This window comes from Choristoneura fumiferana, chromosome 3 (genome assembly GCF_025370935.1).
Source record: "Choristoneura fumiferana chromosome 3, NRCan_CFum_1, whole genome shotgun sequence".
Classification (NCBI taxonomy): domain Eukaryota; kingdom Metazoa; phylum Arthropoda; class Insecta; order Lepidoptera; family Tortricidae; genus Choristoneura; species Choristoneura fumiferana.
The window spans coordinates 15,222,156-15,249,985 of NC_133474.1; the positions used below are offsets into that span (position 1 = coordinate 15,222,156).

At 36.6% G+C, this 27,830-nt stretch overlaps 1 protein-coding gene across 2 annotated transcripts; it reads right to left on the reverse strand.

The window, feature by feature from the left end:
- Positions 1–8,813: 8,813 nt before the first annotated feature.
- mnd (L-type amino acid transporter minidiscs) lies at positions 8,814–27,300 on the reverse strand. 2 transcript variants are annotated; one of them, XM_074085847.1, is made up of 5 exons: positions 26,612–27,300; positions 20,857–21,075; positions 14,137–14,407; positions 13,538–13,862; positions 8,814–9,442 (listed from the first exon to the last, which is right to left on the reverse strand). In XM_074085847.1, the coding sequence occupies exons 1-5, from the start codon at positions 26,973–26,975 to the stop codon at positions 9,050–9,052; spliced, it is 1,572 nt and encodes a 523-aa protein (XP_073941948.1). In that variant the 5' UTR covers positions 26,976–27,300; the 3' UTR covers positions 8,814–9,049. The 2 variants fall into 2 exon arrangements, with proteins under 2 accessions (XP_073941948.1, XP_073941949.1); XM_074085848.1 differs by lacking the exon at positions 20,857–21,075.
- Between the last annotated feature and the right edge of the window lie 530 nt (positions 27,301–27,830).

Genomic DNA, 27,830 nt, shown 5'->3' on the forward strand with positions numbered 1-27,830 from the left:
CAGTATTATAGGTCGGTACTGTATAGATTTTAAGACCCAATTATATAGTGAATTGATGAAGAACCTATCAAGCAATTTATACTTATCTGCAAAGTTTGAATTTTCAGTTTTTTTCCATTTTCAATGTTGAGTAAGGTTATCGCTTTTAAAATGTCTGTTGCGATGCCATTGAAGTTTCAGAAGTGTAACAGTAAAAAAAACACCTATGATAAGCAACAAAGTTACAATTTGCGAATATTGGCGCAAAATTTTTATAGCGAAAGATACTTAATGTTAAGTAGGTATGTCATGGATCATTGACTACCTATTTGTAGTAAGTACAGATCTTTGAAAATTTCGCTTTCGTTTCATAACTAAGCTAACTTTACCTACTCGTATTGTAATTTTAAAATTCACCAAGTTGAGCAAACTTGGAATCAATAATATTTATTTATTTAAACAATGAATTTTTACATAAAAATAAAAATAAAAAACACATAAAATTAACTAAAATATATATAAATTCTGATTCCATTTACATTACTATGTGACTTTAAGCGCATTACATTCGCGAAATATACGATATTTCTGGATACAGTGAAGGCCAAAAAAAGGAAATGATTTTATTGCAAGATCATATAGAGAAAAGAAGAGATATGGTACCTATATGATTCTGAGGTTTTAGGCGATTCTAAATTATTGATCTTTGACAGTATCTACTGAGTCGTTTTTTCGTAAAAACTAATATTTGAATTTATGAAAAGAATCAGCGGTTTTTCCATATTTTTCCTGTTACAACCTACTCCAGTGCGTATTACTTTTTGATGTGTGGAAATTACATTTGTACCCGTCTCTATCTTTATTTGCGCAAATACTCCAGTCATGGGCAAGGATGAGTATAAATGACAAATCAAGGATACCTACTCATACAATATCATTATTTGTAGGTACTTATAGAGTCTCATAACCCTAACAAAGAATTATTCATACCTACAGTTTTGCCATGTCTATATCTCTCTTTCTGTCCGCGGTTTAGCTTAAAGCCTGTTAAGTAGTGTTAGACAGTTGTAATTTTGAAGAGGTCCAATTAGATTTGCGGATAGTGTGGTAAAATTAAATTTCTGGCAAAAAAATGTAGCGTACCTACTTACCTAGCTGCCTACTCTACACGTTAAAAGGGGATGATTTTTTTTCTCGTCTATTCAATGATGAGTTGAATGGATAAATTACGAAAAAATGCCAGTTTGCCAATTTACTACTACTAGCATAGAACCCTTGGCCCTACGTAAATGCGTGGCCCGACTCGAACTTGGCCGGTTTTTTGTATAAGTTAGAAGTTTAAGTTACGATTATGATATTCTTTTGTAAATGGTCTTATTATGTTAGATCCGACTTAAGATCCTAATAAGATAAGGCATGGTGCACTCTCACTTTAGGTATGAAGCTACAAGTACCTACCCGGTGGGTTTTCTGAAGTTCTGAGCGGACTAGACTCACAGGACTGCCGTGCGATCCAATCACGGATCGCACATTTATCAATCTGTTGTCAGTTGCTCACTCATGCGATCAAAAAATGACAAAGTTAACAATTTGTTATTATTCTGTAGGATAGGCTATAATAAATTACAGCCCTATATCAGCACTTGAATTCTACGGCATTGAGTCCGATGCAGATGATCGACATGTCTACGTCACGTCTGTCACTGTCTCAATAAGTCGAGCTAAGCGTGACAGCAAAAATCATAATCTGTAGGTTAGTAAATAAAATAAAAAAATATCAAAAAAATACATACAAGCTAGGTACTTTTTATTCAGAAATTCCTACGGGATCGGCGTAAAATCCCAAATTTCAACCGCTAGGATAAGGTCACAGCTCATTAGATCCACCCGTCACCCGATCAGCACCACCTCGCCGCGAGCGGTTAGCATTCTTTATAAGGGTTTGTATGGGCATGCGCTCATTACATCAACTCCGTAGTGTCACCGGATCGCCTCGCTTGCGAGGTGTCCACGCGCGGACGACAAGTAGACCACTCGGTGATAGCTCGCTGCTCGTACGCTTGCTTCGCGTGAACCGCGCGCGGTCGGTGCGGCGCTCCCCACCTTCATTTCATAATAGACTATTCACGCGACGTCCACCCGTTGACCACGCGACGTTTACTCGTTGAGCACGCGAGGTCCACTCGTTGTTAACACGGCGCCCACCCGTGGACCACCAAGACAACGAGTCGACGCCGAAAGTCGAGGCGGTGCTGGTCGGGTGCCGGGTGGCCTTAATGAGCTGTGACTGTGACCTTTTAGACTTAAGTATGACATACGCAGCAGGATTTTTTATGAAACGTAACATAATTTTTGGTAATTTCTGTGAAATGCTGCACGACCGAAACTACACTTTACCCATTGTGTCGTAGAGTCGCTATTTATTGAAATTAATTTGCAAAGAGAATCTTCTGTACATAACTACTTGAACTATTCTATGTATTCTGTGATGCTATGTCGGTAAATTATGTCCCACGAGTCATGATTTTGCAGTCGGTTAAATTTTTTATTACAAATTTTTTTTTCGCGCGTTTTAGTGTAATTAATCTAAGATACAATAATTTAATGCCAACTGCTCGTCACCTTTACGAAAGATTGCTTTTCCCGATGCAGAGACGTTCATTATTGAGGAGTCCAGCAGGGCTACTACGAAACTCGAAACTCGAAGTTCGTTTCGTGCGGTCCCTTTTGACACTTATACTATTTAATACGAGAGCGAAAGGGACGGTACGATACGAACTTCGAGTTTCGAGTTTCGTAGTAGCCCTGCAATTCACCATATGCATTGCGATGAGCGTAATTGCTTAGCAACTGTCTTAAAATAATTAAAATTCAACCCGTGAAGTACTTGTTATTGAGTAGTAAATTCGTTGGTCAAATGTGGTCTCCATCATCAGTTCCACTTCACCAAATGATGATTTTCAAGCATGAGTTACTACTAAATATATCCAAATTACCATAGGTGTCCCTACAATATTTGAAGAGTTCCCTCGATTTCCTTAGGATCCAACCATCAAATCCTGATTTGGTGCTTATGGGGACCTAATTGAAGGCATTCCTATTAATACAAACGAAAAAAAAAACATATCGGTTCATAAATGACAGAGTTCTGAGGAAACAAACATAAAAAAATAAAACGAATTGATGACCTCCTCCTTTTTTTGAAGTCGGTTAAAAGGAAACTGGACCACCACAGGAGCACGATATGCCCCTCGAAGTGTTAAGGACGTGTGCATATTATCCCTTTAAGCATAAGACAGAGACGATTTGGAAACCACTTAGTTAATAAACATTTACGGAGAAGAACATCCTCTTTTTTTATTTAAATATAATGGTATTATATAGCGAATATATCAGGCTTTCTTTCCTCTTTCATACTTTTTAGGTCAGTATTTAATATTAGTGTAATTAATTAATCTATAGTTTGTGGTCAATTTAAGCGCTATGCCTGTCAAGGGAAGCAAGCTATCGTCATTGTTTCCATTATACTATTAAAAATATACACGTCGCTGTATCTAATAATTTTAATTATAGCTCTTGCAATTCACGATGGCGAGTGGCGAGACTCTTATTGGTATGATGATAAGGTCTATAATATTATAAAAGGATAAAATTATAAAAGGTTACATGCTACATCGATAAGTATTGTAATTAGAACTTATTAGTCTGTACAGAGCACCTTATGTTTGTTATGTCAATGTCAATGAAACAGATCATCTGAAAACTCAAGTGCACTAACTCAAGTTGACTACGAAACCCTAAAAATGATAACCTAAAGGTTCGCGACAATCATGACACGTGTAACGGTCTGGTGATCCCGAGGTCGAGAGTTCAAATTCCTTGCCAATGCATGTCTGAAAAAAATATAAGTACATATATATATATATTTAAAAAAATTATTAGGTGCCGTTTTAATATTATTTGGTGATTCAATTTAGGTGACAGATCTACTATTTTAGGAACAAATATTATTTATCAGGTCGCCGAAAACGCATTTATTAGGTGATCAATAAAATCATACCCATTTATAGTCTACTAGCTTTTGCCCGCGGCTTCGCCCGCGTGGAATTCGGTTATCGCGCGCTGTTCCCTCAGGAACTATGCATTTTTCCTCTCTGGCCCATTAACTATCTCTATGCCAATGATCACGTCGATCCGTCGCTCCGTTTCGACGTGAAAGACGGACAAACATACAAACACACACACTCGCATTTATAATATTCATCATCATCAGCCGGAAGACGACCATTGCTGGACAAGGCCTCCCCCTTAGAACGCCACAATGAACGACAACTCGCCACTTGCATCCACCAGTTTCCCGCCACTCTCACGATGTCGTCAGTCCACCTGGTGGGAGGCCTGCCAACGCTTCGTCTTCCGGTTCGTGGTCGCCGCTCGAGGATTTTTCCCCCCCAACGGTTATCTGTTCTTCGAGCGATGTGGCCTACCCATTGCCACTTCAATTTGCATATTTGTATAGTATAGATAGTATAGTACATAGTAAGTATGGATTTGTGCAACATCATACCACATCGGTAGTTTATTTCCCTAATACAGGCTCAGGTTGGGTAAGGTAAGGTATATTTTAACCTACACAACATGATTACTTTGTAAATAAATAGAGTATTGACGGGTAAAGCCTGACCTACAGTGAACGTTCGTAGGCAGCGCGAGTGCCTATCAGCAAGGACCATATGCATAGTATATATGGTCCTTGCTATCAGTTTTATTCACAAATACCTTTGTTCTGAGACAAAATATTTACTTAGGTTTTACTCAAAATTTTCTGTCGAAGTATTTCTGTTTAAAGCTTTCTGTTGTTTTCTGTTGTTACTCTATAGGAAAAATATTAATAAGTACCAATCGTCGTACCTGTACGTAGCGTTGGTTCTATCTATCTAATTGTAATATTTACCGACTGCGCCCAAATCAAACATTCTCAGCCACCGACTCAGATAATGTATGTCAATAAATAAATTGTAACTCGTATGTTTAAGTATAATTTTACGTCAACCAATTTTGCTCGAACACATTACTACCATTCAACTGTTAAGGTATAATTTTCATTGGTTAGTTCAACGATGGCGGCGGCGACGCTGCATAGCATTTTCTAGTATCAGGAAGTTTACTGTGTGTAATCTGATAACATTTTATTTTTGTTTGTTATTGAGGGAAATATACCGTACGATGAATAAAGTTCCACGCTGCTTTTGATTCGTTTTCCTGCCGACAGGTTCATTAATTTATTGCGTAGATGCTTGTTTTTAACCTACTTCAAAAAAAAGGAGGTTATCAATTCGGTTGCACTTTTTTTGTGTATGCTACCTCAGAACTTCGTCATTTATGATGATTATGAAGACCACAGTTGACCACCGGAGCTACTCAATAATAGGTTAGTATTCCACGGGTTGAATTTCAATTACTTACTTTAACATAGTTGTTAAGCAATTTATGCTCGTCGTAATGCATTTGATGAAATGGAGCGGGTGATGCAGCACCAGGGCACAATGGCATAACATAATCAAGCTAATAGTAATAGCGATTTTGTATTGAAATTTACTAATACTAGGTATTTGCTTTTAGTTTGTTATGCAATTGGGCCCAGGACTCCTCTATACTGAACGTCTCTGCATCTTTAAACTATTGTATCTTAGATTATTAACACTAAAAAGCGTAAAAAAATATAAGTATATCAAAAAATTTAATCGACTAGAAAAAACCAAGAAAATAGTTTTCTACCAATTTGAAGTCGGTGCCTCAACACGAGCCAGCATCTTCTTTGTAGTCGGTTAATTTTTTTGTTATATCTAAATTTTTTAGTGTTCAGCACTGGTAACACGCAATCGATTTTAAAATGATTTTTAAAATAGTGTTAACTACAAAACAGGAAACTATTTTTGAAATCACAATTCGAAAAATTACCACTCCTTTCGAGTGATGAGTAAAAATCGGTGTATTGTTAGGTTAGGTATAAGTATAACTGGAATAAAATTTTCGACTTATTGATGCAATTTTCAGCTGCTCAACTAGTATTTGAAAAACAGGTATTTTTTGTTTTCACAACCTTCGAATGGTATTTTCGAGCGATATCATACCAAAAATTGACTTGTCCGTAGGTATTGTCTAACGCTCTGACGTTTACAATCGCATTCACTATCTCTTTCTACCCTTATCCCATACCGGGTGACAGAAAGAAATGGTGAAAAATGTTCGTGATTCCGAGTGCGTTAGGTTAGACAATAAAGCATATTATTATAAGATGACAATGTTGGTCATCCTTTAGTGACCGATAGTAGCGATTAATCCTTATCTGCTTCTTTATTTTAGTGTTACAGTTACAAGTTAATTGCCTATTTAAATACAAGTTGTCGCCATTATTTGCCACGAGAAAGAAAGAAAATGACTTTTCGGATTATTAAATATACACATGGATTAAAAAACACGAGGTCAAATTATTACATAATAACAAACTCATAATTGACATTCTTAAGTGCTTGTTATACACAATATTTTAGACTAACCCTGCCTTGCTTGTTATAGTCTAAATTGAATGAAGATATTTTGACTTTGACTTATTCTTGAAATAACTTATTACCTAGAGCTTAAAGGCTGGCAGCCTATATATACTGTAGTCTTTGCTGGCAGCTTAGCGATGCTGTGGTATGGAACCATGGCGCTGAATTTCAGTTACAGTGAAAATATATCAAAAATAAGAAGAAAACTTTTACATTACATGTCTGGTAGAGTTTCTACAGAGGGATAAGTTCGCCTTTGTACTTACACGCTTTGGCCCACGGACGGTGCATAAAAAACTTAGTATTGAGTACAAAATTGTTAAATAACTTTAACTTCCGGTCACGGTCTGATACTTCGTGTAACAATTTCGCGGTGACAGTAACTCTACAACTCTGATCTCTATTGATAGTTAACTCTTATAAGTAGGCTACTAAGTAGCGCCAGTCGATATTGTTATAGCTACTACTTTAACGGTCACCTGGTTTAGTATTTTATTGAAATTTAAAGTCAGAATAATCCGAAAACAATGTATTGAAGAAGCTCTCATAAGAAGAATGATACAAAGACCTGTACAATTAGTGCTTCTATTCGATACCGGATGTCGCTAGGGTCGCTCTTTTCTACGTCCGGGAAAGGGATTGAAATCATTATAGTGGCATATTAGCTGGCCTATGTTTAACTTTTTTTATATTGTACGGTTTTTTGCCCAAATAAACATAAAACATTATCATCATCATCTCAGCTAAGTCTCAGCCTATGTACAGTCGAACAAATTGAATCATGACCCAGGGTGCAACCTTTGTGCTACTAATGTCATGTTGACATCTCATACTTTTGTCTAGGATATCATAGTCAAATTGATTATGAAAAGGTTCCACCCTGGGTCATGATTCAACTGGTTCGACCGTACGTGCCACAGCTAGTCGTATACCTAATCATATCTTTAAATGAGCAATATTCTCGAATTTTGTTTATTTATTTCGTTGAACTCGGAAATATCTCTAGCGATTTCTAAAAAATTGCTATGTGGAGGGTTGAGGAATCAATGAATAAAAATAATAAATAAAAAAAATATAAAATTGCGATGAAATAAATAAACGATACTTTCCAATGAAAGTAATTTGTTATGATAAATAATTATGTGTTTTGAGCTTAATGATTTTGGATGTAAACAAAGTAATATTAATGAAATCACATTTCAAACTTAGTGTAGGTAAGTTAGATAAAATGACATAAACATGTTTACGTGAGTAATTAAGTTTACAGAATTTAACATTTTACATATACGTTGATTCTGAGAATATTATCAGAGGCGCAATAGTTTTCCAGAATTCAATTAGCGACGCGATATTTTACTTTTGAAGACGTACCTACACTACATATAATGTATAAGGTGCTAACAAATTAAGTACTAATATTTTAAGAGACGTTAAATTAGATCAAAACAATTAACTTTAAACATAAATTAAGAAAACTTTTTATACGATATTTTTGTTTTAATTTCCTGAACAAAATAAATAAATTATCATTCCACCCAAATATGATCAGCCTGTGCATTTGAGTGACAAGATATTTAACACTTTCTGTCAAGCGAACCGTCGTTTGTCATAACCGTCAGCGATTGGTTGGAAAACTTTTTATGTATCTAAGTGAAGTGGCCGCAGTTACTCGTGACAGTCAAGACAGTCAAAGAAGTTTTAATCACTGACTATTAATTATCTCATTAACTGGGTGTTTTTACGCAGTAAAATTGATTCTCTAATTATCTCCAAAAAGTAACATAAACTTTTAAATATTTTATACTTAAGTCTACTCGACACGAGTACTTACTATCAGCTGTAAAATATTGGTACCTAATTTGTTAATTAGTACCTTATATGTTTAACATTTAAAACGAAGGTAAGTATCCCGAACATTTCAGCAGTGGATGGGGTTATTAAGGAGTCGCATTATTAAAAAGATTGGAAAAACCGGGTCCAGCCATTTGTTTAAATAGGTATCGTATCTACAGTATTCGTCCCATACCCGTGCAGGCTATATGTAGCTAAATCAATGATATGTAGGTTGTACGTCAAGCTGGTAGGTCTGTCTGTACCTATAAACGAAGATACGCTAGCTCGACATGAAAATAACAAAAGATGGCTCCATAATTTATTTACATGCCATTATTTATTTACTAAATTAACGCAATGGGCATATTAAAAACTTAAAATGAGGTGTGACGTTCATGCCTACCAAACATCTGGTTAAATAATGGCGAATGAAAAGGACGGACAGAGTTAACGTCAAATTTCATTTATTCAGGTATAGGTTCCATTCATACTTATAACAACAAAGTAACCTATCACAAGCGTACCAAATTATTGTCAATTTGTAATTGACGGAATGTGCCGACTTAACCCTATATAAATAAGCATACAAATCTATGTATAAAAGCATAAAATAAATAACACATTTAAAAAAGAACAACACAAGTGCACTTACAAATAATTGTCACGCACTGGTCAAAATTTGATCATAATTCTTTAGAGTCCTCTGGTAGGCAGATGAATAGTTTTGAGATGAATGTGTTGAAGCTGTGGCAGCCTGTTTGGAGCCACATGGGTTTGTTTTGCCATTTGATGAATATGAAGTAGACGGGGATGCCAAGTAAGGTGAAGGTGATGCCGATGCCGAGTTCTACGGGGTGTGTGAAGCAGGAGAGTATCACGAGGAAGATACAGATGACGAAGAATGCGCAGGGCAGGGCCAGGTTGACACGGATGGGGCGCTTGAGGTTTGGCTTGGAGTACCGCATCCACAGCAGCCCCGTGACGCTGCTGGTCACGCATAGCGCCTCCATCGACGTCACCACCACCAGCAAGGCTTCCACGTTGTTCCAGATTAGCAGCACTAGTGTCATCAAGCACTGGAAAGAAAAAGCATTAGCAATTAGATGATTTAATAAACTTTTATCATTATCAAATAACAGAAACCGTAATAATACCGGATCTTCTTAAGTGACGAGGTATAGAAATTTTGCTACATTTGATGCTGGTTGTACAGTCGAATAAAGTGAAACACGCACCTATCTTTTACCTACAAATGTGTTAACATTCCATACATCATTACAAAGAAACCATCGCCAAATTGATTGCGAAAAAGTTCCAACCTGTTACGCCAATCACTTTCCTCAACTGATCGGGGAAACTGATTCGTGTACCAGGGTTGGACCTTTTCATAATCAATTTCACTATGATTTCTTTGGCAGATATATGGAATGTCTATATGACATCAGTAGCACAAAAGTTCCAATCCGGTACGCGATTCAGTTTCCTAGACTGTACCTTAAATATATAGGTGGGCAAAGCTCAGAGGCGTTTCAACCGTATTTTTGCACTAAGTACCAAAATTGTCTAATATGTCCATGAACTAAAATTAACGATTTACCTTGGACATACTTGTTTTGGTAGGTAACGCTAAAATACAGCCGTTGAACGATCTGGAGCATTAGCCAAATGTGTAGAACATTATTATCAGATAGTGTGAGTATGCCTTGTGTAGGTATATCTATTAATTTTAACACTAGCAATACCTACTAGTTTGTGAACATACGCTCTTCCGGCGGTAAACATAACAATTTCCTTTTCTGCAACGATAGACGCCATGGCCGGCCGCTATTTTATTATTTTTACATAGTGTTTCTTATCATACAACAAAACATTTATAAGTATTTACTACAATGAAGTTTTAGTATACTCTCTTGTTATATATCTACTATACACATGAACATGAAGTGATCTAAAATATTGTTTCCTCTGTGCATGTCTGTAGTTTTTTTTTAAATACATATGATAGGGGGCAAACGAGCAGGCAGGTAACCTGGTGGAAAGCAATCAGCGCTGCCCACGGACATCCATAACATAAGCTGAATTACGGATGCGCTCTCGGCCCTCTGAGAAATGAGTAGGCTCGTTTTTTGAACATCCTCAAGTTGTATTGGTCCGCAAATACTGGCACTGCAAGCTGATTCCACAGTTTTATCGTGCGTGGCAAAAGTTCCGCAAGAAACGAACTCAATCCACAAAATCTAAGAAAATATCTTTCACGCAAGTATTGCCAGCGTCAAAAGTAGCTGTACCTACACCATTCTGTTTATATTCCTGCTTTACAGCCATACGATGTTTAGGCTAATTTAATTTTTTCGGTCCTTTTATCTTTCTATTGTAGTGTTTACTCTTGTTTCTGTTGTCCTTTCAATCGTTCAAAGGTTAACTGGAAGAGATCCCTTTAAGGGACAAGTTCGCCTTTGTGCATCTCTTTCTCTTGATAATAAAACAAATGAATAGGATCTTTATTAAGGAAAATTAAATTACACCAACAATGTCAACTAAAATTAAAATAAACAAAATAAAATCAACTTAAACCTATAATATAAACTACAAACTAAGACCTAAACTACAACCTTAAAACCACCATTCCGCGTCGTACCCGGCTCAAAGGTGCCCATAATGCCAGCCACATCATTTCCGCGCTGTATGGCCAGCGCCACCTGCTGAACCAGGTAAGACCCGGAGCGGGGGACGCAATCCCTGTCCCGTAGCCTACGGCCCAGCTCCCACACCAAAGAAAACCATTAAAAAAAAACTCGTTAATTGTAATTTACATATGTTTTATGTACAATAGAGAGTTACAATATAATACCATCCCGCAACTTTCAAAAATAAGGGTTTCTTGACTTGACAGGCAAAATATCGTGAGATCGCGTTAGTATCGGTGGTCCGGTTGACTTTACAGTCTGACTCGCGATTGGCTCATTTAGTTATAAACCTAACACAAAAATAACACAAATATTAAAGTTGTCAAACGAACTTCATGATACTAGCGCCAATTGGCTTATCACAGAAAACATCATTCCGCTCATTTCTGGACAGTAAAATGAAGCTTTGTTTATCTGGAATAGTGTAGTGCAGAGTTAGAAACCAAGTAGAGTTACTGAGTTAGCAAAACACACGAATATTTTTGGAAATAATAAAGGTATTCGAAAATAAATGCTTAAAATGAAAAAATACTTTTGGAATGTGTAAGGTTTTCAGTTATTTAATTAACATCTTTCTTGTAGAGGGGTTCTACATAAGAACAAACAAAAAACAAACGGACCTTGCACATCAAATTTACCTCCATATTATTATTAGTGTAAATTAGTGTAGATCCATGTTTAGGTAGGTAGCTTGGCACTTCGCGACGCTGATAACACGTGCATTACTAATAGTCAAACGTAATCAAAGCATAATCTTGATGCATTTCAATTTGCCAGATATTTAAGTGGCAAAAGAAATTGTCAATTTCAATTAACAATTACTTCGTTAAATAACATCGTTAAATATTTAAGTGACTCCCTCATCTAAGTTAATGAGGTGACTGCGCGCTAATCAAATTTTCATAATCAAATCGATGTTATGGGCTCTTTCTTATTTTCCGTAATTTTTAGGACATGTTTGGTGCGGGTATTTTATGTGCAAAATTAATGAAATACGATCCAATGTAGGTAGGTACTTATTACGCGTGGGAAACCGCAGGTAAGGTCTAGTACACACAAATTCACGAGTTTTGACAAAATTAACGAAAATAAAAGCAAAAATGCAGCCACTGATCATTTTTTTTTGTTGAAGGAGAGGGGATGAGTTTAAACTTATCCCTATCCCTTTTAGAGGAAAATCCTTTATATTGGCAACACTGCTCTCGTGCTGGCAACGAATTGCATTTTTCTATCATTCATACCTACTCATTTACTTTCTCTTATGACCGTATCAAACGCGATCACATTTTTCCGTTCCAATGGCTGCGTTAATTGAAACTTATGAGTGGGCGCTGATTGGTAACACTAACGCGTGTTCGCACTTTGTAGTGCTATGCATATCTTAAACGTAAAGTTTTTCAAATTTTTTTGTGTTCCGTAGCAGGCCGTTTTTTTAAATTTTAATTTAAAAAAGTGTTTTGGAGTACGTACTCGTTTACCCCGTGATTTTAAGTGTTGTTAGGATAGGTCTTTCAATAATATTGCAAGTTTGCGGAAATCACGTTTCTATTCAGGTGTAACCCAAATTATCGTTTTAGATTCGTGAAAAAATCTAAAGAGAGTTTAAGAGAGTAGAATTAAGAGAGAATAATGGGCGATCAAACTAAATCCTATTAATATTAAAAATACTAAAGTTTGGATGTTCGTTACTCTATCACGCAAAATGAAATTTGGATCACAGATATATATAAAAGAAATATAATCTGGATTAACACATAGAAAACTTTTGTTCCAGAAAATTGCATAGAAATAAAATTTTCGCGGACGAAGTATTGCAGGAACTAGTAGGTATTGAATATTTGTCGCATATTAAATAATAGGGACTCTACGCTGCGCTTGACCGGACACGCACTTGGACAGTTTTATTTACAAACATTGACATAGAAATTAATTTGATTATCAAAAAAGCAGAGTTATATCTAGTTTATATTTTTATGTGTCTAAAATAATGTTTAGGATTTATGAAATCAATATTAGATTGATAACCAAGGGTGGAAAGTGACCCATTTCACCCGAGATATTTCTGGCGCTCGAACGAAGTGAAAGCGCCAATAGTTCGAGGGGAAATGCGTAATTTCTACCGAGTTAGACACTCTACTTTTCATTTCGACTGTGAGGAAAGTAAAATACACCAAAAATAAAAGAGAAAAATAATAAATGAATTTACTTATATCCAACCTCCAACGGTACCTTTTCGACCTGGCCACTTGCCACAACCGACAATAAAAAAAATCGAGTTGGTCACGACGTGCATCTAGATGGCCATGCCGAAACGTGAAAATAGTGTCATTGACGTACCTAACCCAATTATCTTCGACTCCGTGGCTAATCGAAAAATTAAAAAAAAAAACTTTCCACCCTTGAGATGAAAACGCAAATTTCCACCCGGCTATCTACCCATGAAAATTAAACTTTCCGAACAGGAGAGATGAAAAAGAACCTTACCATAAATAAAAGCGATGGTACTGGTGTCAACCTTTTGATATCAATCAGCGATATCGCCAGCGGCAAATGGCCGTCCCTGGCTCCGACGAAGAACAGTCGCGATGACGCATATATCGCTCCATTTAAGGACCCAAACGTGCAGAGAGCGACGAATAATGACATGATCCATCCCCAGGAACCCAGTATTTTCTCGCTGAAGGTGATGGCGACGGCTGTTGAAGACAGGATCTCAGCGTTGGACAGCACAGCGAAGAATGCCACATTGGTTAGCGCATACACTATGGTCACCACTGGCATTGATATGCAGATAGCTCGGGGAAGGTTTCTGAAAAAGTTATTTTAAGATGTTATTTAGTAAATAAAATAACAGTAGATAAACTTTTATAGATTCTGCTTGAGTCATTTTCTTACATTAAAAAATTAACCATAGAGATGTAGGTACAGTCAAACCATTTGATTCCTGACCTGACCCACCGTAGAACGCTCTCACAGTAAGTGTCATAATGAATTCCCTTGTCAAGCAATGTAATGTCACTATGACTTTTTCTACGAAAAGGTTCTACAGTGAGCCACGATTCAGTTCGTTAGATAGTGCCTACCTGAAAGGATTTTTCAGTTCCTCAGTCACAAAATTAAGGTAATTCCATCCAGAATACGAGAAAAGGCCTGAATAGAACGCGATGGCAATAGCGCTAGGCGATGTTTTCGTCCCTTCCATCATCGACTGGAGGTTTTCTGTGTGGCCGTGGAACAGGTGCCATAGGCTGGCGAAGAATATCAGCAGCAGGGCCAGGATCTTTGCAGCTGTGAAGGAGTCCTGCAGCCGTGTGACCCATTTCACGTCGTAGCAGTTGATAACCGTGAGAAAACCTGCAATTAGGACGATTCAAAGGATTAATACTTACCTACATCATGATAAAAAAATATCTCATAGGGTACAACATTATATAGTCATTCATCAAAACTTATTAAACTTTTTAAATTTTCAGGATTAAAAAAAAGTATTATTTAATTTTGAATTAATTGAGCTAAAAGTCGTTTTTTCAGTATTGTATAGTAGTGATGTAACGAATGAAATTTTTTGAACATTCGCGAATGTGAACGCGAATGCGAATATTCAATTTTTATTCTGGCCCCAATTGTCTATGGCAGTCTCGTTCGAACGAAGTGCGTTCCGGTTATACTTTGTTTCGAGAATTACCGAGTTTTTACAAACGCATCGCAAAGTAAATAAATAAATAATATTTAATGTGATTACGAGATTAAGTTATTTTTTCTTGTATAAAAAGCGGCCAAGTGCGAGTCGGAGTCGCCCATGGAGGGTTCCGTAGCAGCAAGTAACATAATATAAAAGATTCCTTTACTTTACGATTTATGACGTATTAAAAAAAACCTACTTACTAGATCTCGTTCAAACCAATTTTCGGTGGAAGTTTGCATGGTAATGTACATCATATTTTTATTTAGTTTTATCATTCTCTTATTTTAGAAGTTACAGGGACACACATTTTACTACTTTGCAAGTATCTCTTGCGCAAACTATTCACTTTAGAGAAAATGATATTACTTAGAAACCTCAATATCATTTTTGAAGACCTATCCATAGTTACCACACACCTATCCTTTTTTTAGACGACCAGATGGCCTAGTGGTTAGAGAACCTGGCTACGATGCTTGAGGTCCCGGGTTCGATTCCCGTGTCGGGGCAGATATTTGTATGAAAAATACGAATGTTTGTTCTCGGGTCTTGGATGTTTACTATGTATTTAAGTATGTATCTATCTATATAATTATATTTATCCGTTGCTTAGTACCCATAACACAAGCTTTGCTAAGCTTACTTTGGGACTAGGTCAATTGGTGTGAATTGTCCCGTGATATTTATTTTATTTATTTATTTTACCTATAGGTTTGATGGAAAAAAATTTTTTTTGAGTTTCTTTGCTAAGTATGGGGAACTCCCAACAAAATGTATTGTTTTTTTTCTATTTTGGTATGAAAATCTTAATGCGGTTCAGATATTAACATCTACTTACCAAATTTCAACAGTGCAGTTCTTATAGTTTCGGAAAAAAGTGGCTGTGACATACGGACGGACAGACAGACAGACATGACGAATCCATAAGGGTTCCGTTTTTTGCCATTCGGCTACGGAACCCTAAAAACATAAGAAATTAATGTATTTTAATTTTATTAACCTACTAATCTAATAATTGTATTTCTTTCTGATATTCATATTCGCAAAACATTCGCAAAAATTTTGCGAATACGAATATGCAAAAACATGCGAATATTTGCGAATGCGAATGCGAGTATTCGTTACATCACTATTATATAGTACATAAAGATGTAATAAAATAAATATTTTATTGAAATGTTCACGGTTCCCGACGAGGAACATAAGTCTGAGTTATGTAGATATGATTTACATTGCAATTACTTAGCAAATAATTGGAACTTTTATTAAGCATAGACACAAAAAATCAAGATCTTGGTCGATGTGTACTATTGCTGTGGATTTTTAGGGTTGCTAAATTAGGTCTAAGGACTCCCATGTCCTGCATTTTGGCCCAAATATAGACTGGCAAACTAGTTCCACTTTAGCTTCGAGGTATTTTGACCCACATCTGTTGTTCGGCGGTTGTTATACTAAACAATGAGCGACGACTTCACACCCGTTAGGGCAGCGTTTTGTGCCCAGATAATAAGTGCCCTTACGCAATGGTGTGTGTTCGCCAAGATAATTCCGCACAAGTGTGTGTCGCAGCGATGCGGGAGGAAGCTCTCATTATCCTGTCAGGCGCAATCTGCGCCGGCGACCGCGACCGCGCCACCGCGCTATAAAGACGCGGCCACGGCTCCGGCCAGCCTTGTTTGACGAAGACCGATACTTCTTCACGACACTTTAGGACCGGCTGCATCGGCTAAGCTATGCTCCTTGGTAATTTCTTTAGAATTATACTGTAGTTACTAGTATAAATTTAAACTGGCCGCTTATAAATATATTCCACTACCGTAACTCAGGTTTCTATAGTCCCAAGCGGTCATCAATAGTCCGAATAACGTTTAGGAGTTTCATCGTGCATTTTCTATTGGATTAGGCTGCGATGAACGTCCTAGATGACGTTAGCAGTTCCGTAATTGTTCGAAATATTAAAAAGTCCGTTTGGACTATTGATGAATGCTAGGACTATAGAAACCTGAGTTTAGGGTAGCTTGTTGCTCGCGTTTATCGCAATCCCGCGGGAAATATGCAATTTTCCGGGATAAAAACTATTCTTTGTCGTTTCCCGGACTCAAACTATCTGTATAGGTATCGAATTTCGTCTTAATTGGTTCAGCGGTTTAGACGTGATGAGGTAACAAACAATTAAACAAACAGACTTACAAAATTTTTGCATTTATAATATAGTGGGATAATAGTAGATTGCATAAAAAGAGCATAAAACGACCCATTTTACCCGAGATGTTCAAATAGCCACCCAAGCCGGTACGGCGAGGGTGGATAGACACGTCGAGGGGAAAATCGGTTTAATGCTCGAGTTTTACACTTTGCTTTTCACTTCGATGGCGAGGAAATGAAATAGCAACAGTGGAAACAATTGTTTACTTACTATGTTCCTTTTATATTCACGCATTACTATTATAATTATATGTTTCTAGTTTTATTGATCTATTTTGATTGATTTGTTTGATTTTTAGTTTTATGTAAATTAAAATTATTAAAAAAAATAAGTATGTAGAAACTTCTTTGTTTGTGACTTTTTACACCTAATTACCTTGGTCTTAGACGAAGATTTTATTTTATGCATGTATAGAGCATAAATAGTTATTTGTGCAACAAGAGAGCAAAGTTGTTTTTTGTGGCGAGTGTTGATTTTGAATCCCGAGTAAGCGAAGGATTCAGCGAGTGATTCTAGGTTAGAATCCTGAGAGCAGCAAGGGATTCAAATACACGAGATGCAATAAAACTTTGGTCTCGTGTCACACATACAATTTTTCACCTCAGCAGCGAGAACATAATTTAAATGTAACATAAGAATAAAACCACATATACCTACCTGTTCACAAAACAAAAACATTTTTTTTAAATAGAATCCGATTATTAATAAACAAATATAATAATCACATTTAAAACCATAAAAAGTGTCCACTAGCTACAATACAAATCTCATACTCATAACATGCAACATGCATTGTAATTAGAGAACTTCTTGTCCTTATGTCACACTTATTTTTTAATACTGCAAAAAGCCTCATCTTGGGGTAATTAAAAAGGTTGAACAATAAACGTATAATGTATTATAAATGTTATAAAACCTTTAAATATGAATTTTATTAGGATTTCTATTACATAAACATAAATAGATTTGTTAAAAATTCATTCAATTTAACAAATATCTATTCCAACTGTAGGCATTTTAGGCGTTCTATAGGCATTAAAAAAAAAAACAAGAAAAGCGGCTTTTGTGCAACGAGGTTGCATACTTTATTAAAAGATCGGGAAAATTTACACTTTGGAAATATTTCGATATATTTTTAATACCAAAAATTTAATTTAAGATTGTAATTAACAAATTTGATCCTATCTCTCGCTTTTTTCGTGTTGAAGTGAAATGACATCAAATCAATCAAAGTAAAGTTCAAATATTTGGAATTCAGTGAGTAGACCCAACACTGTACTCAGCATTTAAAAAAAATAATTAAAAAGTTACTTTGTCTCACGGAGTGAGCAAAATGCGATTTCGCTCACTGATTTCTCATAGCAAAACCTGCCAGTTTGAGGTGCTGAGGTGAAAAAGATATAGCCTAGATCCAGCATAAATACGAACTTTACGAGCACGAGAAACGAAAATAAATTTACAATACTTACCTACTCGTAGTTAAACCTACATTTTACCTAGATTGGTAGGTACTAGCACACACAAGCGTTTATTTCGTGGACAACAAATATTCCTATCTCTTTAGTGCAAGATGAACTTACGAGCAAGTTCGCCAACTTTCGCAACACACGAACTTAGATGTTAATGACCGAAGCAGTGAAAATACTCGCTCGAGTACGCTACTTTGCTCCAACTAAAATACGTCATTGGTAAGAAAGTGACGAATTTTCCTACATTGACCTACATTTAATACGTATCTAATGAATGCCCCATTTTCAATAAGTAAAAGCTACAGTTAATATAAGGCCATGTGGATATTGCAGATTATTTCAGCAAAATAATTTGTTAATCTGTTAAGGGTTGTCCTGATTATAAAAATAAATTAAAGTTTTTTGTCAAATATTTAAGTACTTACCAAAAATCAGCCTCATATCAATTCGGTTGTATTTTCACATTCAGATATTACCTACCACACACAGATAAAATTCTTGTTACCACCACATTGCGTTCAAATTAATAAAAGAACAGGCTGTCAAGTATCTAAAATCTAAATAAACGAATATTTTGTTGTATATCTTATCAACACTGCTTAATCAAATACCATGCATATTGCACATGTTTCAGACGTCATAAATTATTCATACTGCCACCCCATCCCAACAAAAGGTCCGAAAATAATAAGGCGAGTTTAACCAGTTCCCAGTATGGGGTAATGACAAAGTGCCCTGTTCTCAAAATCGAAAAAAGTTAAATTGCTTTTGCTGCTACGTTTCTGGGAATGCAATTAAAATATGCATTATTATGTGTAAGTATAAACAGCTTGTTTGAGAAACTGTATACATATAGGTATGTATTATTATGGCAGTCGAGTTTTGTGATACTTCATAAAGGAGCACGCAGATCAAATTACCGGTACTTAAATGTTATGTGGATGAACTAGTTTACGAACGGGTACCGTTCCTTTTTAGGGTTCCGGAGCCAAAATGGCAAAAACGGAACCCTTATAGTTTCGCCATGTCTGACTGTCTGTCTGTCCGTCCGTCCGCGGCTTTGCTCAGGGACTATCAATGCTAGAAAGCAGTAATTTTTCACGGATATATGTATATGTAAACTATGCCGACAAAATGGTACAATAAAAAAATAAAAAAAAGTTTTTTTTGGGTACCTCTCATAGACGTAAAGTGGGGGTGATTTTTTTTTCTCATCCAACCCTATAGCGTGGGGTGTCGTTGGATAGGTATTTTAAAACCATTTGGTTTTAAAACCATTTAAAATCGTTTTAGCAAACCAGGGTTTGCTAAAATGATTTTACGATTCATTGTTTTTTTTTTTGCGAAATATTCAACTTTAAAATGCAAATTTTCATTAAAATCGAGCGTCACCCGCCCCCCTCTAAAATCTAAACCGGTGGGTGAAAAAATTAAAAAAAAATCAGTATGATAGTAAGTATATCAAACTTACAAGGAAAACTATAACGGCTAAGTCGGCTAAGTCGGGAAGATTCCGTATAAAATACGAAATCCTTAGCAAAATATTACTTAATTTTTTCGTAATGGCTACGGAACCCTATTTTGGGCGTGTCCCACACGCTCTTGGCCGGTTTATGAGAATGGCATTCAGCAAACGTGTTCAATATGTGATGGATTCTGCATGCCTACGTTGTTTATAACATATGATAAGACTAACGCTTTTGGTAACGATCATTCCGGGTAAGACACGCTATCTACTTAAAACCCATCTTCAAAAGTTAAAAGGCTACATGAAGTTCCTCGAAGTTTGCATTCTGAGATGCCAATTGAGGGAATAATTTTAAGTTCTTATCATACTATCCGTCGTACTCTCTTATAAAATTAAACACCGTTAGTGTCAGTGGGATGGTATGGTATATATGTTGTGGACCAAGTGATAAATTGGTAATTATTCATAATGCCCGGGTATTATGAATAATGACCAATATGAGATAGCAATTGGATAAAAACTATTCAATTAATTATATTGCACGGGCATTATACATAATGTCTATCCCCTATTTGGCAAAGTAATAAAAGAAGATGACGCATTACTATTTTTTTATTTTTACGTCAAATTAAATGAATCTTTAAAAGATCTTTAAACAACTATCAAAATCCGTAAAGTAGGTAAGTTATCTTAATAGTAGATTTTTATTATTCCGGGGCATTATACACAATGCCCGGGCATTTATACATAATGCCCTAATTAATCACTTTGTCCATAACATAATATACATACGAAGTTTAAATTTCGAACTTCGTAGTATAGGGTCTGGATTGAGATTCAAGGAATACAAAAGCCTGAGACTGTATGCATAAATAAATCTGTACCCTCACTATTTATTTTGTGTAAACGACTTCTTACCGAATGGATTAGATTAGGCACCTTTTAGTACCTAAATAAATTAAGATAGACGACACTTACACGTGAGCAGTGCAGCTATAAGACTGACGGCAGAATCCGGGGCTTCGCAGGCCGGCCACAGCGGCTGTAGGATGTTCTGTGCGAAAGTCAACGCTGTGATGGCGTTGGCTGTAGGAGCCAGGATGAACAATGCCACCCACAGAAATAGGAAGGACGGCAAAGGACCAAACGCTTCACCGATGTACGCGTATTCGCCGCCCGACTTGGGAATCATTGTTCCTGGAAATAAAAAGGTAACCATGAATGGTTGGTGCCCTTATAGTTTCGCCATGTCCATCTGTTCGTCTGTCTCTGGCTTAGCTTAGAGACTGCCAGTGCTGGGACGGTGGTATATTTCTGTATCCTTTGGTATTTTGTATAATATGGAAAACAGCTGGTTAAAAAGTATAGGTAGAGTCATTCACGATATCATTAATGGTTAATTTTGACAAAATCACGCGTCTTCGTGGATGGCACTAGGTATATATACAATCGATCATGTGGAGAGACCCTAATATATAGCGATGAAAAGAAAAGTACATTCTTATATTAGCTGAGTGACACATTGACATGAACTGTCAGGTGGTTCAAAATGACCGGCACTCTATTCGTGATAGATGCATATACAGGGTGTCTTTGAGCATGGGGCTTTAAATTCAACGTTCGATTCTACTCGCATAACTAAGCAACTTTTGTTTTGTAACATTTTCAAATAACTTGATTTCGGATAATTTATTGATCCTCAAAGTTTAATCGTTGAATCAATGTATTTATCGCTGTCTCTTGGTACGGGGGCCTTTTAGTAATTTTTGACATTTATTTGACATATCATAGAGAAACATTTTTATCAATGTGCTGTCAATTTTGTATTGAATGGCATACATTGAAAATTACATTTAATCTGTATGAAAAAACTTAAATTAATTAACAATGATCATATTTTTTAAGTTGCAGAACAAAAGTAGCTCAGTTATGTGAGTAGAATCGAACCTCGGAATTAAAGCCCCATGGTCAGAGACTCCCTGTAGATATACAAGAGCTTCTTCTAGCTGGTCAAGACGCGCACCTGAATTCGAAACTGAGATAAATTTACTTAAAGTTGAAGAACCCTTTCTTCAACTTTAAGTAAATTTATGCATTTGATTAAGCAATTTATAAATCCATCCCACTGACCGTAGGTAATTCAGCTCAGTTCAGTCTTTGATTGTCAATTAAGATTTTCCCCTCTAAATTCAGGGTAAGGTTAACTTTACCATCAAACTCGCCCTTTGCCATTTTTGGAGGAGTGCGAATAAATGTAGGTAGAAAACTATTTTAACAAATATTGATTGTGTATATTTTACGGTTACGGAATTCTTTGCCTTGTGTGTATTGATCGTGTTTATTAGGTACCACTAAGCCCACGTTCACGATTATTTGACCGTAATATGTAACGATATCTCGAATGACGCATTTTTATACCATGATCGACCTTGATAAACGTGTACTTTCTTTTCATACTAGATTAATGGGTTTAAATGATAAAATTAATGGGATAAGGCTACGGATATTGTTTGTTTGTTTGTTTATACTCGTGACTTTTGCGAAAGTCCCTACATACCAATAACGGGTGCGGTCTATAATAGAAACGAATAATTAAATCGTCAATTTAATCAGGCTACATACAATACGAAATAATTAAAATATCTTAATGTTCCAAAGAAAATAGCCATTCCAGTTAACTTCATCGATCTTGATCAATAGATAGTCGTCGTAGGTAAAGTCGTTAGGTATTTTGTTTTTGTTTTGTCGTGTAGGACTTTGCGGTACATTTTTGCTGTCATTAATTTTAAACCGACTTCAAAAAAAGAGTAGGTTATCAATTCGGTTGTTTTTTATGTTTGTTACATCAGAACTACGTCATTATGAACCGATTTGAAAATATTTTTTTTGCGTTCGTCTAGGAATGCCTTCAATTAGGTCCCATAAGCACCAAATCAGGATCTGATAATTGGATCTTAAAGAAATCGAGGGAACTCATCAAATATTGTAGGGACACCTATGGTAAATTGGATATATTTAGTAGTACCTCGTGCATATAAATAAATATCACAGGACAATTCACACCAATTGACCTAGTCCCAAAGTAAGCTTAGCAAAGCTTGTGTTATGGGTACCTACTAAGCAACGGATAAATATAATTATATAGATAGATACATACTTAAATACAGATTAAACACCCAAGACCCGAGAACAAACATCCGTATTTTTCATACAAATATCTGCCCCGACACGGAAATAGAACCCGGGACCTCAAGCTTCGTAGTCAGGTTCTCTAACCACTAGGCCATGGTCGTCTACGAGCAGTTGACATTAAACAATTTTATCTTAGATTATTGACACTAAAAAGAGAGGAAAATAGAACATTGTGTATTAAGGGGCGTAAAAGACACACAGAGACACAATTCACAGCTCGAGTTTGTAATTCCCTTACGGCCCGTGATACACACAATGATTTTCATCACATTACGAGGAAAAAATGCAAAAAAATAAATTCTTTGTGTCCAAACACTTCACAGCTCGGCAAAAGAAAGAAAGAAAAGAAAGAAAGAAAATATTTATTCGTGACAAACATGAGAACAATGGATAAAAGAAATAAAAAGAGAAAAAAAAATAAGTTATGCATGTCACGAAATGGTCCCAAATCAGCAATCTGCCGGTCTAGCGAACGGCGCTGGTCTTCCTTTGAGACCATCTGGTCATCATACATTAAAAAAAACACAATAAAACAGTGAAACCGATACAATTTGAGTACTTAAAAAAAAAGATCCATATATTAAAAATAAAACGACAAAAAAATTACAATATTATCAATGAATGTTACCTACCCTACCAAGAAGTAGAAATAGGCATAAGCCAGTCTCCTTTACCCATTGACATCTCTATGCATTGACCTTTCTTAAAAGAAAAGCGCTAAGAAAACAACTGAGTAAAATAATGGCTACCCGCCAATATAGAGGGCTACTACAAAATTCGAAAATCGAAGTTCGTATCGTACCTTCCTACCTTTCACTCTCATATTGAATAATATTAGCGCCAGGAAATCGATATGAACTTCGATTTTAGAATTTCATAGTAGCCCCCCTGATTATCATTTTTTTCGAGTCGTCTACCGTCTACCATAGTTAATGGCTAAGAACTGTGTTCAGTTTAGAATTTGAATGGTCTTACGGCCAGATTGTTCCAACATGCTAAAAAAATATTTACTAAAATGATTGCAAAACAATTTGATATAAATAAATTTTAAATATAAAAATAACGAAGTTTCATGAAGCGCGCGTGGCAAATTTTTATGGGGTAAAATTGAGTTATAGCTAAGTTTTAAAAATGTACGTTGGCTGACTTGAAACCTCTTTAGTCTAAAATGACGTACCTACTAACTTTTTAAAACTAAAGTCCCTCGGGGAGAAAAACTGTACATCAATCCTAAATCCATAGTTCCCGCGGAACAATTGAGGCCATTGTTTTTAACGTGGTGTTAGCACATTGTGATACTAGTAAAAATTATTATCAAATTAATGTTGGAGTCTAAAAAACTTAATCTTCTGAGGGTGTACGGCACCGCGCACTTAACGTGCAAAGAAACTTTCGAAATCACACGGCATGAGAAGAAATCGATAGGTAATGCAGTTAGATGATCGATGGTATATTAGCGTGCGCTTCCACAGAAGCGAAGACGTTCAAAATCCGACCAATCATTTGAAGTCTTCTTTATAGCGCTTGGTGACAAATAACTTGCAAATTATCTTTAATAATAGTAACCGTCTCGAGAACACATTGAGAAATTTTGCCGTGAAATGGAAGCTTGGATATGGTGTAGGTACTGTCGGTAGGGGTACAGCACGGCTCGGACTGGCGAAGATCTGGGCTCGATTCCCGGCTCTAGCATTTTCGTACATTTAAGTAAAATGGTTAGATACATAAGAAATTTGACTCTACACACAAGCACTCGGGCGGCCGTGCCACTGTGAGCGATTTTTCTGTGAATTGCGCGTCCGAGACGCTCACCGCACGGTGTCTGCCTGGCAGCACGCACAATGAACAGAGCTACACGCATTTTTGGCGCGGATATATAGGTAGGTACTTTTGTAGCAACTATACCGAAAAATGTTTTTTTGGTTAATTTTCAGAATTTTTTTTTACGGTATCCCTTAGAGTTTCGCCATGTCTGTGTCTAGTCTAGTTGTAAGTAGGTACTTGATTTTTTTCGTTACGGCTACGGAACCCTATTTTGGGCGTAGAAATCTATATTTTTGCTGGATTTTAGGTGGTACTTAATGTGCAAATACCGAAAACTTTTTTTTTATTTAGATTTTCAGAAAAAGTATAAGAGTATTAGAGTATGAGAGGTACTTTTCGGCAGGTTACTGCATTACAGTATTTACTTGGTATTTACTTATTAGGTCAGGTGCAACGCGTTTGTAAAGTAGGTTAGGTACTTATTCTCTTGTTGGTTGCAATTAATACCGATGCAGTTTATTGTACCGCTTAAAATCTCAGTTGTATTTCTTATCCAATCAATCACATAAGTATCCTGTTAAATCCTACTTAAATTATATCCTACTAAATGTAAAAGTTTGTGTGTAGGTATTGTGTGTGTTTGTTACCTATTTTACTCTTTTACGCTAAAATGGCTGGATGAGTTTGTATGAAAATACGTGGATAGCTGGATACACAGAATAACTAGGTAATATTACTCTTGATATTTTTGTACATTGGAATTTTTAGTTTAGTTTCTAGACTGGTTTTTTGGAATCTTTTTGTATTTTTTATTTCAATTCCAAATTTTTTGTTACTTTACGGTCATCCCGTAAAACCCATATCGAAAATACATACTGATATTTCAGTTTGTATTTTCGATATGAGTTTAGATGCATAGAAAAACCAGAAAAATAAGACCAGTGCTAGGAATCGAACCCAGGTCCTCGGCATTCCGTCCAGAACCAGAGGAGAGTGGAAGAGGGGAGTGTCCAGAGGTCGTCCAGTGGTGGTGTAGTGGTATAGCACGTGGCACGGAATGCCGAGGACCTGGGTTCGATTCCCAGCACTGGTCTTATTTTTCTGGTTTTTCTATGCATCTATATTTCAGTTTGTATTTTTGATATTTAGTTTCTAGCTTTATTTCGCAGCCCCCGATCTACGATTTTTTCGAACCGGGGCAAAACCTTGATGGTGGCGCCTCCTCCCTTCAGTGCTTGAGAAAAACTGCCAATGAGTAGCATTTTTCTTCTTTTCTTCTTCATTTCTTGTCTCAAGGATTTGGCGCCCCCATGAAACTGCCGCCCGGGGCAAGTGCGCCGGTTTTCCCCCCCTTAGATCCGGGGCTGCTATTTCGGAATTGCATCAAAAATCAATTCGATGTGAGCAATAATGTACCTGCTTACCTACCTAAGTATCAAGGACTTAATTTAAATACATATTCTGAAATAACTTATTGGAACCTATGAAATAAAATTAATGAAAACAATACCTATTATTTACGACACACGTTACGTGCTATCGTAATTGCGCTACTTATCTGTTTTGTGGTTGAGTTGGTAAACTTATTTTAACTATTTATATTCGGTGCACAAACGAAGAACTAGGAATTTCGTTGGATCTGTAAAAGGTAATTTCTAGAATCTGTACATTTTATATCGCTTGTAAACGTTATCATTCACAAAGTACCTATATACCGCGAAAAAAAAATAAGGCATGTCTATGTTAAATGTTAATTAAATTTTAAATAGGTACTCACCTAATTCCGCGTAGCACAGGGCCCCGATCATGGAGAGGCATCCAGACAGTATCCATACAATAAGCGCCATGCCTTTAGAGCCTGCATATTTCAGAGCCAAGTTTGGGGACACGAAAATGCCAGATCCCACGATCACCCCCACAATTATGGCCACCCCATTCGACAGACTCAATTCCTTCTTCAGCCGTACACCTCCCTGCACACCCTCAGTTCTCTCTCCGACCTCCATCGCCTTCGGTTTAAGTCCCTCAGAAGCCGACACTTTTGCCATTTTAGAAATCGTAAAAATAAATAGAGCACTGAATAAAAGCGGAACTTTAATCTGATTAGATTCACTAGTTGCTGTCAGTAAATCCCGGCACATGGGGTTACAGATGAACTCGCGGGCAAAACAATCATAATGTTAATTTGCTGAAAATCTGAGCAGCGTCAGACAAACATTGCATCACTCCGCGCAGGCCGGACGGCGAATGAGCGGCGGCGGGAACCACCACGTGCGAGCAACACCATGAAAACGCCATGAATTGATAAAATACAAGTAGCTGATAACGCGCCAAACTTTAATAAATGTCAGAGGCCGTACTTAGTCACATTGTTCTATGTTTTCAGGTTAAAATATACACCACATTAAAACTTAATATTGAACCCGATCCAGAAAATCGAGGTTAACATGCGGCTATACCTAACAAGATTTTACGACTATAAGTGACGTTAAGTTAAGATTTCCGCGTTTCGAGTTATGAATAGGAGTAGGACGAATTTATTTAGTTTAGCTGACGAACTTAGCAAGCGCGTCAGCCAAGGAGACGGGCGTTCAACGTTACGCACACCTACTTTACTATTCCATTAAGGTTAGCAGTAACCCCACTAACCGCGCCGTCTGCCGGCACGGAGGTGACTCAATATCCAAAACGGTTTATGAGCAAACGGCTGCCGGAATGAAGTCAGTTGTCTTCACTGAGTCGTAAAGCTCAAACTAGATGCGACTATCCAAATTTGTGAATTCTCTGCGAAGTTTGAGCAACTGGTTTTGGTTCATCTGTCTCTTTTTGTTCCTCTTGCCTGTGTATTAGCGTAGTTTTCACCGATAACTGGTCATCTTTATCCGATAAGTGATAACGTGGCATGGGTTCTTTATAGTTAAATAGGTAGGTACTCAGCCTCCTTTAAGATCAACAATACTACCTATTGTAGTACCTACATCTTAACACAGGATATG

What these genes read in the sequence shown, in the direction of transcription:
- mnd (XM_074085847.1), bottom strand. Translation starts at nt 26,975, where the DNA reads ATGTGCCGGGATTTACTGACAGCAACTAGTGAATCTAATCAGATTAAA. An exon ending in TATAGCTGCACTGCTCACGT is followed by an intron (nt 14,408 to 20,856) that starts GTAAGTGTCGTC and finishes TCCTAATTGCAG; the next exon opens with GTTTTCTCACGGTTATCAAC. An exon ending in TACCATCGCTTTTATTTATG is followed by an intron (nt 9,443 to 13,537) that starts GTAAGGTTCTTT and finishes TTTTCTTTCCAG; the next exon opens with TGCTTGATGACACTAGTGCT.